Source organism: Teleopsis dalmanni, chromosome X (genome assembly GCF_002237135.1).
Source record: "Teleopsis dalmanni isolate 2A chromosome X, ASM223713v2, whole genome shotgun sequence".
Classification (NCBI taxonomy): domain Eukaryota; kingdom Metazoa; phylum Arthropoda; class Insecta; order Diptera; family Diopsidae; genus Teleopsis; species Teleopsis dalmanni.
This window is the reverse complement of record NC_051848.1, coordinates 52,181,332-52,195,546: the sequence shown is the minus strand read 5'-3', so window position 1 is coordinate 52,195,546 and position 14,215 is coordinate 52,181,332. Positions and strand designations below refer to the sequence as shown.

Genomic DNA, 14,215 nt, shown 5'->3' with positions numbered 1-14,215 from the left:
GTAGAGACTTAATGCCTCAAAGCACATGTCACTTTATCAGTGACATTCGAAACACTTTGGAAAGAAGGAAGAGATTTTGAGGTACTGCTTTGTCACTGATGCGTTTCGATGGGAATAGACCCATTATTTTAAATAATACAAGAAACACACGTAAAAAGTGTTATCAATATGGTATTAAAGTCGTATTCCTTTTCAGAAATCGGTCAAGAAGACCAAAGGTCTCAACTTTGTTATGGAATACAAAAAGCATTTTGTTAGTAGAACACTTCCAAACGTAGACTATTGTTGCAACCTAGTGAATATTAGGTATAAGATGCATGAATTTGAAAAAAAAAATAAATAGTAAACTGCAAATAAATATTTTTTTCATCAAAACTTATTTATCATCCTATTCGTTGGATTTAGATCCTTATAGTTCCTTTCATATTTCAAAAAATTCCTGCGTAAAAATCAGTTTTCATCAAATAAGGAGGTTTTTAGTGCCATAACGATTCATATTGCAGATTCTACAAAAAACCACTACAAAGAGAGGATCTATAAATTAAAGGATCTTTGGAAAAAGTAAATTAAAGAAGCGCGAGATCAATCTATAAAATAAATTAATTTTATATTCAGTTTTTTCAATTCTGTTTTGAGAACTTATTGAACAAACTAGTAAAGCTAAAGTTTCCATATTTACTATCTATATACTTATATAAAAATTGTAATTGTTATTTTATTATCATAATTTGCAATTCAAGCAAATTATATAGGGACTATAAACTGAATAAAAAATTTAAATATTTCCTAAAACCACTGATAATGAGTATCTGGCAATACTCGAAAAAAAGTTGTATGGTCAGTCAAATTTCAATAAATTAACTAAAATTTTTGTTTTGTCTTTTAATTTTTATTCGAACCCTGCCAACTTTTAAATAGTTTGTCTTTGTCATAAAACGCTCTCATACCCTAAAAAAGTAACTTCTAAATTGTTTTTTTTTAGATTAGGTATGAGGACATTATTATAAGTTCATTAAAAGAAATATCTTCGAATTTAAATTTATGCATCATTTAATAGAATTAATCCAGGAGATATCACTATCACATCTTTTTGGCTACGCAAAATTGTACATATAGCGCTTTATCCATATAGATTTAAAAACGGGTTGGGAATTTGTCTCCACGTCCTTTAAGTATTATTATGACACTTCGTGCATATAAGTGATTTATAATGTTATATGCTTCCTGTTCAAAAATATGGATAAATATTTTTTTTTATTTTATATAAAATTTTTCTGAAGTGATCGTGATATATTGCAATGTTGTTGAAGTCCACACTTTTCTTGACAGCAGTCTCTACCAATTGCGAAAACTTTACATTTGTAACTATTAACAATTCTTGATTTAAGTTGGCTTAATTGATGCCGATTCACAATATCACTAGAACGTAACACATAATAGAGTTCGACTGGAACTGGCGCCGATTCTCGCAAGTTCGCCGTTACGTGATTCGTCATTTTGCTACTCCCTGCTCTTTCTTAAACTCGACTTATTTTTGAAACATTGATGAAACAAACACACCATTCCATAACTAAATTATTTACATTAGTTTCAATACTACATCATTGCTTTAATCAATGGATTAAGGAGTTATTTCAACGTCTAAAGCTTATTCTACCTACAATGTAATATATTTCTCTAAAATAAGGAGTGTTGAAAGTTTTATATACTTAAAAAAAAAACAGAATATTGGTAGTCTTTTGATATAAGGATATTTGAATATTAGGGTTTTATTAAAGTAATAGAATATTCTACCCGAAAACTACAATATAGCAGTAATGCTTATAGTTGAAAAATAGAAAAAGTTAAAGATAATATTTCTCTCGTTTGATTTTTTAGTGGTTTTATATTAAGTTGAAGATGCTGAGCTCAAATCTGTAGCTCTATTTTCTCCTAAGCACCGGAGCTTGGACAATAAGAGGTTAAAATTCAAAAATTATAATTTTAACTAGTTAATAAAAATGTTTTTTTAGTTTAAGTAATATGTGTTCCTAATACAAAAATAATTACTTATTTTTTAAGAAGGTTTTCTGAAGACAAGAAATTGGTATCACTTAAAATAAAAAAAATTTCTATGAAAGCTTTAAAACTTCAATTTTTAAATCTTGATTTGCTATTACTAGATACTCAGAAGAGAAACGGAATGAAATTTAAGTTTATAAACCTTAAATATATTAATTTTAAATTAATTTTAAAAAAAATTTAGTGTGGCATAACGTAGACGTTTTTAATTTTGACAAAACTGTGAATACATTTTACCCAACCTAAGGAGGTTTCCTTACTAAATACTAAAAACTCAAAAAAGAAAAGAAATCGAAAAAATTGTACGACAGTAAAGAGTATTCATTTTAAACAATAATTGTTATACAGACTATCAGGGAAGAGCAGTAGACTAGTGATGCCTGATAGATGGTAAATTCTTTGACAAAAAACGTTCTTCTGAAAATAAGGTTTGATAAAAAAAAAAACGAATTAAAAATGTTTACTTTAGTTTTGTTGAATAAGGATTAAGTTCATAAATATATTAGAGATCTGATTATTGGATTGATCATATGATTATGAGGTGAGAATGGATATACATTTCAATGATAATAGTTAAGGTTTTTTTTTGATTCTTCGTTTAGAAGAACTCATAGAGATCTAAAAAATAGATGCCTTTTTGCACATAAGCATTATTTCCATATATTGTATAAATTATGTAAAGTATGATATCTGCTCCTTTTTGCGATTTTTCCTCTCATAATACATCTCATCATGTAATCTCTCTCAGGTAATGCGATTAAGAATTTTTTTCTTCTTCTCAATGGCTTGTCTACATCTCAACTATTTCATTATAAAGTAAAACATTCCAAATATAATGTAAAATCAAAAAAATTTTTATCTTTACCTCAATTCTTCTATTATTTTGTATAAATTCTGTCCATCTTGGTTCTAATATTTCAACTCCCATGTTACAAGGACATTTTAAAGTTTATTACCTTTTGAAATAATTTGTGTTTCTCAATATTTTGAGTAGGGAAGTCTCAATTATCTATTGAAAAATTTGAATGTGCGTGGGACCGTAGCTATATTTATTTTATGGAAAATAGATTAAATGGAATATCAATTTTAAAATAGATTTCTTTTCAACGTAATTAATAAAGTGTTGCATGCCTTTAGCTCAACACATCTTTCAGTTTTGTACTAGTTTGACCCCAATTTCTACTCGTAAAATTTGCTCCATTTTAATATTTATTTTGTTGCACGCATATTAAAAAGCAACAACAGCAATAAATAAAGAACCATTTATTTTGACACAAAATAGATACACTGAAAGTCAAATCAGTTTGAAAGGAAATTATGGGAGAGCCGGAGTAATAGGTGGGCCCCCGAAATAAACTTCAAGGACAACATAAAATTTTACTAAATTGTTCAATATGTCTTACGGTGTTTGTCTATAATTATTTTATTTTATTATAAATACAATAAATAAAGTAAATAAGAAGAAAACAATACATAATCCAAGCACAAGTAAAGGAGCTAAGGATGTCTCATACCAGCTGGCAATTACCTTGTCGAAAACGGAAGCCAATATGACTTTCTTACAGACATTTCATTAATTATGCAGCACCACAGGTGCACCGTCGCTCATGTTTATTCATTTATTATTTAATTAAAATTTGTTTTAATTGAGTTCCACAAACCCAATTATGAAGATTAATTTGTGAGTAAGAAGTTCAGTTATCTACCCAAAATGCAAAATATTTTATATTCTATATATATTTATACACTTATATAATACCATATATAATATATAATTTTTATAAATTTTCTTACTTATAGTTATTTGTCTCATTAAGTGATAAGAAGTAGGATCTACAACATATTCTAATATTTTGAATAATACAGGGTTAAGTGAATGAAGTGCTACCTACTCAAGCGACCATATCTTTTTTTTTTGTGAAATTAGTTTTTATTGATTCTAATTTCAAAAACATGTGGAAATAATCAAAATTTCAGTATCCATTCACTCTAGCACGATGTGATTGAAAGCCACCTTTTGCCTTAACTATGGCCTTCACCTGGTTAAAAAATAAACTGCATGCTTCAAGAATGTGATCTTACAATATTTTGGTTTATTCCTGAACAATTGCTTTCTTCAGCGCATCCATACTGGCATATTTTTTAGTTTTCACATTTCTCTCTCTACTCCACGGCCCACATGAAATAGTCCATCGGATTTGCATTAGGACGAAATGAAGTGTGGAATATGATTTTTAAACTTTTCTTGGTTGACACAAGCTTTGTGAGACCGAGATCGGTGCCGAGTCTTGTTAGAACGTACGTGGTCTATGATCAAAATATTCATAGACTACGACTCTAAAACAATTTTCAAAAGATTTTCTCGATAATAAATTGCATTGACTTTGACACTAGGCACTTTGAAAATGATTGGAGAGCGTCTATCGGTGGTCACAGTTGCCTATACCATTACTTGAGATGGAAAATTACTACGGCTAGTCTCAAATTTTCGGCAGTTAAGTAAATGCGATTATTTTGAGAATTTATAAACTGCTGAATGGGGAAATTTTGCACACCAGAGAATACAATGTTTGAAAATTAGCCACTCGTAACAAGTGTAACCACTTCTTGACTTTTTCGAGTCTAACTTTTTGTTGGTTTGGTGTAAGATCTTGTGCCTTTTGAAACTTGTAAGACTTTACGCTGAGATCATTTTCAAATTTACGTCGGATGCATCGCTGAGATATTTTGATTTTCTTGAACATTTGAGTGCCACTACGCCGTGGATTTCGTTTAAGTTGAGGTAACCTTGCTGTTTTTTTTTCATCAACCACCATAGCGTTTGGCGATACTGCCTGTACTGTTTATTTTTCAAATACCCTGTTCACAGTGTTCACAAAAACGTTGGTTTTATATTTACATATCTTCTTTTCTCAAGAGTAGTTATCAACTTACCCAAAAGCCTGGCATTATGTCAAAAAGTTCTATGAAATTTAATCCTACCTCCAAGGAGCTGCAAATAGTTTTCAACATTTTCACATATCTCTTTTCCTATAGGTTAAGTAGTAAAAAGTTGGAAGGGACTTCATCCTATCTCCATAGAATTGCAGAGAGCTCTCAATATCAATCAACACAAGTGTTTTATTTTTACAATAAAATCGAGTTTTTAGAAAAATTATCATTTGTGATTTTTTTTTTCAAAAACTTTTAAAAATTGACGACTTTGTAAAATAAAGTATATAACTGCAAAAACTAAAGCACATAAGTCTCCTATGGTAACACAGTACACTGCTACCAACTCAGAGCCCAAACTTATGGTATTCCTTAGGCATATTACTTGAATTATGAAATGCAAATACTTTCTTATATGATAGTTTTTATGCACTTATTAGACTAGATAGCCACTATTCTAATCAGACCCTTACCTAGAAATTTTCTTTAAATATGATTTAGAGATTAAAAAGTAGAGTGTTTATTCTTCTCATAGCTGAAAGTTATGTTTCTACTCTAGTGGTTGTGACTGACAAAATAACCGAAGATATATCACATTACATGAACTTAAATTCAATGACAGTACTGTATTTATTGTAAAACATCAGTAGATGTACACTAGATGGTAATATAGACGTATATATATACTAAGTTTTCACTTTAGACACCGACATTTTATAATCGACATAAAGAACCAATTCATTCAATTGGTATATTTGATTGGTTTTCGTAAATTTTGGAAAAAGCAGTTTAAAGACTGAAAGAATATCTTCAATTAGGAAAATTAGTCTGACGAATTTTGTATCAAAGTGTCGATATAAGTACGGTATATGGTAATTCTAAATCACAGCATGAGCTGTTTTCAGCAATATAATTTATCAAAGTTATGGTTCAACTATGAATAAGTCTATAGTAAGCTAGTTTCGCGATTTGTAGAATTTGAAAGAGTGAGTTGAAAATGTTTGTGATGTTTTTTAATGGCTGCACTTAAATCTAAAGACCTTTTATATCTTTCATAGACACATCTTGGAGAACTGCACCGCAGGCCAGCTTGCCAAGGTAGGCGCTCTTCTTCCTGACATTCACTGCTCAGATATAGATGTTCTATTTGCTGCAGCAAGTGGCAATTAAACAAAAATATCTGAGTATAGCCAAGCAATACTGGACTGATGAACTGCATTGTCAAATATCTAGGCTGACTTGGTTTAATTTAGATAAAAATCACACTAGTCAGTTACTTCTATTAAGGTGGAACCTGTTCAGCACCACGGTATCTATGCTGACGGGCCATTGTCAAATAGGATGGCAAGCTATGAGACTGGGTCTACCCTATAATGACTTTTGTTGAGTCCGTGGCTTTGAGGATGACAAGGAGACCCTGTGCCATCTCATGTGTCAATGTTCGTCTTAAGCTATGAGAAGATCAAAAATCTTCGGTATCAGACCTAATCGAAGTATCATATTAGAATATTAGGGACTTAGCCGAATTCATATAACTGTCAGGTTAGTTTTCCTTAACCTAATGGGGGAGCCGTTACCTTTTTCGGCATTGGTCGTATATTGATCTTTTAATTCATGTACGGGGTTTTTGAAAATAAGGCCACCACTCCAACCTACACTAGTCAACACAAAAAAAAAAAATATTCTGCTTATTAAATTTTAGCTTTTGTTGTTGTTCGAAACATAGAGTTATTATATATATATGCATGACTATAAACAATAATATAGTAATATATGTGTCAAAATTCGGCACACGGCTAAAATGCCATAACTACAAGCTTTATATATATACTATACTTGTTATAATTTTTAGTTTAATATAACAAATCTAAAATGAAGTAAAATAAAGCTAAATACTAAAAAATATGTATCCAAGTTTATATATTGAGGTAGTTTCAATGTTTTTGAAAGGAATAATAGAAGGAATTAGAATGCTGTCACCCCTAAAATTTATTATGAAATCACAGTAGAGAGTTTCCTTAGCTAACTCAGGCAATTTAAGAGAAAATGGTAGATTGCTACCAATGGGATCTGTTAAGAAAACCTTCTAAGACAGCCCGGAGAATTTTAAGCTATTGAGAAGCCTAATTATATTTCGGAGCTCAAGATTTTAGAGCACATTCGATTCATTTGGAGTCAAAGGAAAGTTGGACTCGTTTCTTAGAAATTGTAGTGCATAAGCAGATAAGAAGAGCAAATTAATCAGGCTCTTTGTTGGTGTCAATATCTTTAAGTTTTATGGTAGAAGAGGCTAGCTAAAAAACAGACACTTTTAGACTGCGGCATGTGGTATGAATATTGTAGATAACTAATATGAACTTTTGCAGCTGTTTTGGTACCCGAAACTCGTCTATGCCCTTTTAAATAGCTTATATTTGATTTTTTTAAGTACAAATGCACTTTAATTGAATCCTTAGAAGATATTGTAAGACTTCTCACAAAAAAAGAAACTCAAATACCAGTTCAAATTTTGAAACTGACAAAAATTCTTGACAAATAAATTGAAGAATTGAATTAAGTACAACACATAATGCATTTTAGTACACACAGTTGAATTCAGTAATAGCCTTTAGCTCCATTTAAACACATTAAGTCATAAACCTTGAGTAAAACTGTCTTCTTAGCAAATCAAGTGCTATTATTTCCATGTTCTTTCTCATAAACTTGTCGCTTATGGTAAAAAAGTTAATAAAACATCGTCTATTGTTGTTGACCCAAGTTATGATTAATTCATTTACTGAAAATGTAACTTCTGATAACACAAAATACGTTTGAAAGCTAACATATTGAATATTAAAACAAAAGGCTAACAAAAAACTCTGAAGGTCCTTGCAAAACTAATGAATGAACTTTATTAATAAATAATACAATGCATGGTTTGTTTGTAATTATATGAATGTCGGTATTTAGATATGTATATGTAAACATCATGTAGGCAGTAAGGCAGTAGCATTACCTTACAATAACAGAACACCGTGGCGTATGAGTAATTTAATTAAAATTTCAAACATTAACACCGCAGTATCATTGCTGTATACCAGCACTAATTAAAATGTCATACGTTTAGAGGAAACGAGTACAAGCAAAAAGGAAAAATCAATTATCTTATTATTTTTCAACCATTATTTTGTTGCAATCTATATCTATATACATCGAGTCAATCTAACTTGCAAAATTTCAAATCTGAAAAAAACAAAGCGAAATTTAACGATTGAAAGCAATTTTGTAATTTTTTCTTAGTATTCGTGTTGATTAAATGAACTTGAGTTGTCATTGATTGCACCTTCATAAAATATTTACAAATTAACATATAAGGCAGTCAATGTGGAAGGCATATGCTAAGTTCATTGGAAAATTTTTGCAAAAAAAAAAAAATTTGAGATTATATATTTAAATATTTTTAAAATTTAAATCAGTGGATATTCCCCAATAATTTTAGTTTATTAAGTGCACCACAAGTTAAAACTGAGATAGAAATAAACAGGGTACCAGGTCCCAACGAAGCGGAGCACTGCTACCATTCGTTGAGAGCTGGTATAGAACTGATATAACAAACTTTTAAATACTTTCAAGACATTTATATTAATGTTGTTCTCAATACTTATGTGTCTTAATTTTGCCGGGATTAACGTCATATTTTTAAGAATTATATTTTTATATAATAACTTATATAAAAACAAATTTAAGATTAAATAAAAAATATCATACCTGTTAACTTATTTATATATTTATTTAGCAGATATTTCCATCAACTTCGCAGGCTATCTTCAGTATTATTACAAACAAAAACAATTTGTTGTTGTCTTTTCATTACTATTCGGATCCTTCTTACTTTTAAATAGTTTCTTTTTGTCTATCTATTCTTCTATTGGACTAATTCTATCTATTGGACAGCTCTTTATGATGCTGATATTATTAGTACTCCTATCAGTCTTGAAAAATAATAAATCTGTAAGATAAATAATAAAAGACAATTTTGATCAAGTAAGACTTTATTTAACAACGTAGTCACCTTGAAGAACAATACAACCATTCTAGCGCTTCTCTAACACTACGACGTATCTTTCACAGAATAATTCTAGCGCTTCTCTAACGCTACGACGTATCTTTCACAAAATAATTCATATAAGACCATAAAGTATGACTAAGTTTCGAAGATGATTTTTTCATTGGACTCAAATCTCTTTTCTCTGAGTATTTCTTTTAAGTCAGCGAAGAGATAGTAATCTTTGGAACGCAAATCTGATAAATACGAAGTGATATGAATATGTTTACGAGAAGAATTTTTTTCGCCTGTAAACGTTTGCTAATTATTTAAATAAATATTTTGATATATTAAGAAAACAGAACAAATCAATATAGTAGTATATGTAGTAAAACAATTAATGATAGTTTTTCAATATACATAACATAAAAAAAATAATTAGCTGTTGTTATTATTCTTGGATGATTTATTATTTAATACAATTTAGAGGAAAAAAACAAGGCCAATCATTTTCACATGACTTATTAGTAATAATATTCATTAAATTGCAGAGACAAATCAATGAGAAAAACGTGCGATGAGAAGCACCTTTATTTTAACCACATCAAAGTAATAGGCCCAACCACATACCTAAAACGGAAATCATTTATATGTCACCCCAGCGCAGTGTAGAGGCGAGTTGCTTCGCTTAATAAAAGACTAATTGATTGTATGCAAGACATCAAAGTGTGTGAGTCTTCAAATAAATGGTTTCGTTATTGCGTATAATGGCTTATACGGGAATCCTGGTATGATTGCGAATGTTACTCTGCAGTCTGTCAAAGGAAAAACACATGTACTATATGCACATGGCAGTCGCTTATATAGAAATAAGCAGGTGTCAGTTATGCCACCTGTTCTGCCATTTTTCCTCTTTTAAACTTTTCTCTATGGGAAATTAGAATAATAATGACAGTAATAAAATTACGGAGACAGAGGAAGAAGCTCTACTACGTTCGCCAATGAAAGTTAAAAAAAATCTTGAACAGAGCCTAGAACCCTCACTCAAGGTTCAAGATCTGAACGATTTTAATTGAACTGCTCAGAGACCAATGGTATCAAGATGTGGGAACACCTAGCCGGTGATTGGCACTCCGGGTCCTATGGACATAGATGACTGCGATGGGTGATGGCAACAAAAAGACCAGAATGAAGTCGGAATATTTCACCGAGGCTCAAAAATCATGACTTGGATTCGGAGACCACGAAGCAGAAAGAGAGAGAGAGAGCGTTATTCTCTCTACGAATCTTCACTGACAGCAGAAGGAGAAAGTGACAGTTCCAGTACCAGCAAAAAGTGCAGGTCTAATAACACATGTCCCAAAGAAGTACAAAATTGTTTTACCAAATGATATGTAAACATTGAATGGCGTCAAGCAAAGTTTTTGTATGTTAATGTCGACATTTTGTTGTCCACTTATCTAACAAGAGAATCCTTCTTCAAAATATAGGTGCTATTCCTCTTTATTAATATCTCAACGCGGATAGGCTTGAACAAAAGATTGTCATAGACTTACGTCACATGTCTATTTATGTTCATCTTTTGGATCTCATGAGATATGTCGGTGATATAAGTTACTGTTCTCATGTCGTTCAAGCTTTTGCTTCATATGTAAGTAATTGTCTTACCATTATTTTGTATATGCCTCCTTATTTTACATATTGGACAGCTTTTTAACCTCATCATATTAGATTTGGTTTAAAATTTTTTATGAGCTCCTTTTATAAAATAAGAAGATCCGTTTCTCGGGTAAAAATTTTGTAATTTTATTCATAGCAGATTTAGACCCATGAAGTTTTGAGAATTGGCATTGCATACACATTTTTAAATGGCCATATCTTAAGTTATATATATACGATAGGAACTTAAAATTTGTTGCATTTTAAAGATAATCAACTATTTAAATTTTAAGAAATAGTTTAAAAAATCAAGATTTCAAAAAATTTAAGATTTCTTAAATTTCAAAAAGATTTTTTTTTCCAAATATATTCCCAGAATTTTAATTTTTTATATTTTTTTTTATATTCAGTATTATATTTAAATGAGAAATAAAAGTTTACAAGATTGCATTACTTTTTGAAATTTTTTAAAATTGTTTTTTCTCCCATAAAACACATCAAGTATACGCGTACTATATTTCCAGTGAATGAAGTATATTCTTTGAAATATATTCTCTGAAAATATACTACAAATATTTTTATATAATATTTTTAATTTTGATTAGTAATAAAATTCTACATAAAACTCAAAAATTTCAGGAAGATATTTTCCTTGGAAATACTTTTAAAAAATTAATTTTTCCTTCACACCAAACACATTCACACTATTTTTCAATAAAAAAAAGGAGAAACATGTCAAAAAGAATTTTATCTTTTATTTTTATTTCGAAATAATAAATAATTTCTACTTGAAAAATAAATATTTTTGGTTCTGTATTATCTCCAATAGTATTTAAAAGACTTGATTTATCAGGTACCTCATATGTCACTCATACGCACCATAGTACCATTAAATAAATTTTCCACTAAAAAAGACACAGAACTCTTTATTTTTTATGACTCCAGAAATTTAAGAGTTAATATTAGTACTTAAATATAAACAATCTTAATTGTTTAAAATATTTTTTAAAAGTTGAATTAATTATCTTTAAATCGAAAAAAAGTTCATTATTTATAGTTCGTATGGAAAATATTAATTGATTGATACTGATACTTAAGGATTTAATTGATTCCATAGTAGAAAGTTAAAGAAGAAGAAGTCTTAGGGTGCGAACTTCGACTTCTCCTTCTTTAACTTTCTACTATGGAATCAATTAAATCCTTAAGTATCAGTATTAATCAATTAATATTTTCCATAAGAAAAAGAAAGATTTGAATTTTCTCCAAATGGTAATTTTAACTTCGAAAATAGGAAAAAGTGTATAAAATTCTATAAAAAATGCAAAATGGATTTGGTTTTTATGTAAAAATAAGTTAAATCATTTATGAAAGAATATATCCATATAATGTATCTAATCCTTAAGAAATATTAATCTCGAAACTAATAGAGTCCATCTGGCCAGGAAGGACTTTTACATCCTTAGGGAATTGCTTAGGCAATTAAAAAGAAAAATTAAAATATTTTAAATTAAATTATATGCAATTAATATTAATCTTATATTTTATTCCTACTTTTTATTTTTCTTCAGGTTACAAATCTTCACGAAACAAAAAAAAATCTTTACTTAATTGCAAAAATTTTTTTATTTCAAGATCTCTCAATGTATAAAATAAATTAGACAAATATTCAATTTTAGACTACCTTTATATAATTAGCAATTTTAAAAGCAATTCATTAATTTTTAATTAATTAGTATTTAATTAATGTTTTAATTTTGTATGTTAGTTTAGCGTTTAGATTTCTGTTTCAACATTCTTGTGGTTGAAATAGTAAAACTGTCTCTCGCCAACTTAAGCCTTTCGTTCGATACTGGTGAAATGGCGACTTCTTGAACAGTTAGTAAATTAGACGGTTCACTAGAGGAGGATTCAGGATATTCAATGCTGTCGCGTTCAATATTAATATTCACTTTTCTCTTCTTTCCAGCAATCTCTAAACTATCTCTAACGAATTCGAAATTTTCATTATGTTTTTTATTAACCCTTTTGAATTCTGGTATGGACTGGAACTGCCTTTTGCCTGGCTTTATATTAATTCGACTATTAGTAGATGGAGAAAAGGCAAGCGATGCAATATGTTCCTCAATATATTTCATCTTATTTCTCTTTGGAAATGTAGTGTTCAATTTATACGGTAGTTTTAAAAAGTCGTCTTGTTCTTTATGATCCTCCAAACAGGACAGAACTCTTGGTGAGGCCAATGTCTCGGGCGGCCAATTACACGTACAAGGCGGTGTACACGTACATATAATTTTTTCCTCTATTACCGGCGGTACTACTGGCTGCTTGCACTTATATAATTTGAAACGTGGCAGTCCCGGTATAACAGTTTTTTCCTCGACGGGTGGTCTTCTTAGTACCCAATGTGTTAATCGATCCCAGTGAGTCATGGTTTTCGGTATTTCATGCAAGAAATAATACTTCCAGAAAAAGACGCTAGGCTTTATGCCTTCATAACTGCTGCCAGTTCTTAGTGAATTTAATCTATAATATTCGTAGTTCTTATACGGTGGTAAACTCCTATACCTATATTTGATATTTTCAAAGCAATGCAATTTACGTATGGCACTGGTTATTACTCTGATGTCATCAAAGTCTTTAATATTCATTTTAACTAAAGCATTGGAATCCACAAATAATAAACGTCGACCGTCAATAAAGTTCCGACGAAATGCAGGCTAAAATACTTAATAAATTATTAACTAGTATACAAAAGTGCTTAAAAAGTGTTCAATAAACATTTAAATAAATGTTTTTGAGTATGGTTTAAATTTTTATCTATGCTAACAACAATTTTATACATTTTAATGGCATGATTTTTACCTTATAGTGATCGAAACCCAAATATATGATCCACCTCATAACATCATCATATGTCCATTTCTGAACGGATGGTAAAGATATCTTGTCCACAGCCATCGCAGCCAATACCACGAGACGATCTGGGGTGGCATAGAACACAATACTAATTTTATTCTTATCGACTTTGCCATATGGCCTTAGGTTGTCTGGTAAAGAGAAGGTAGGAGTTAGACGGATTTTTCTGCGTTCAATAGCTCTTGCGAGTTTATTCGCTTCATGTTTATTCAAAACAAATCTATTTGTCATATTAAATAAAAATATCCAAAATCTTAATATTAAACTAATTTTTGGCAATATTTTTTCAAATAATTTCAGATCAAAAAATTGTGTTCTAGAAAAGTTTTAAAACTTAATGGTATAAAAAAAAACATAGAATATTCTAAGCATGCTAAGAAAAATCTTAGTATTATAGGAACTATGGATTGAAGAAATAAGAAAAGTAAATAAAATACATAATATTTAGGTTTTTACTTATATCACTACCTGAGAATCGAAATATATTTCATTTCTACTCCAACAAACTTGGGGTTAAGGGTTAAACGATTAAACTTTGTGATGTAAGATGTTATTATTTCTGCGAATTCCTTTAAGTTATTCAACAGATCTGTTAAATTGTGTCAGTTCTAGTCAAAATATTTT

General features: G+C 29.8%; 1 protein-coding gene across 1 annotated transcript; it reads right to left on the bottom strand.

Moving 5' to 3' along the window:
* Nucleotides 1-12,315: 12,315 nt before the first annotated feature.
* Nucleotides 12,316-13,871, bottom strand: LOC119689338. Its single transcript, XM_038104150.1, has 2 exons — nucleotides 13,538-13,871; nucleotides 12,316-13,392 (listed from the first exon to the last, which is right to left on the bottom strand). Exons 1-2 carry the CDS (start codon nucleotides 13,820-13,822, stop codon nucleotides 12,442-12,444), a joined length of 1,236 nt encoding a protein of 411 aa, XP_037960078.1. The 5' UTR covers nucleotides 13,823-13,871; the 3' UTR covers nucleotides 12,316-12,441.
* Nucleotides 13,872-14,215: the final 344 nt, after the last annotated feature.

Coding starts and splice junctions, on each gene's coding strand:
- LOC119689338 (XM_038104150.1), bottom strand. CDS start 13,822: ATGACAAATAGATTTGTTTTGAATAAACATGAAGCGAATAAACTCGCA. Junction 13,393..13,537: donor TGGGTTTCGATCACTATAAG/GTAAAAATCATG, acceptor TAAGTATTTTAG/CCTGCATTTCGTCGGAACTT.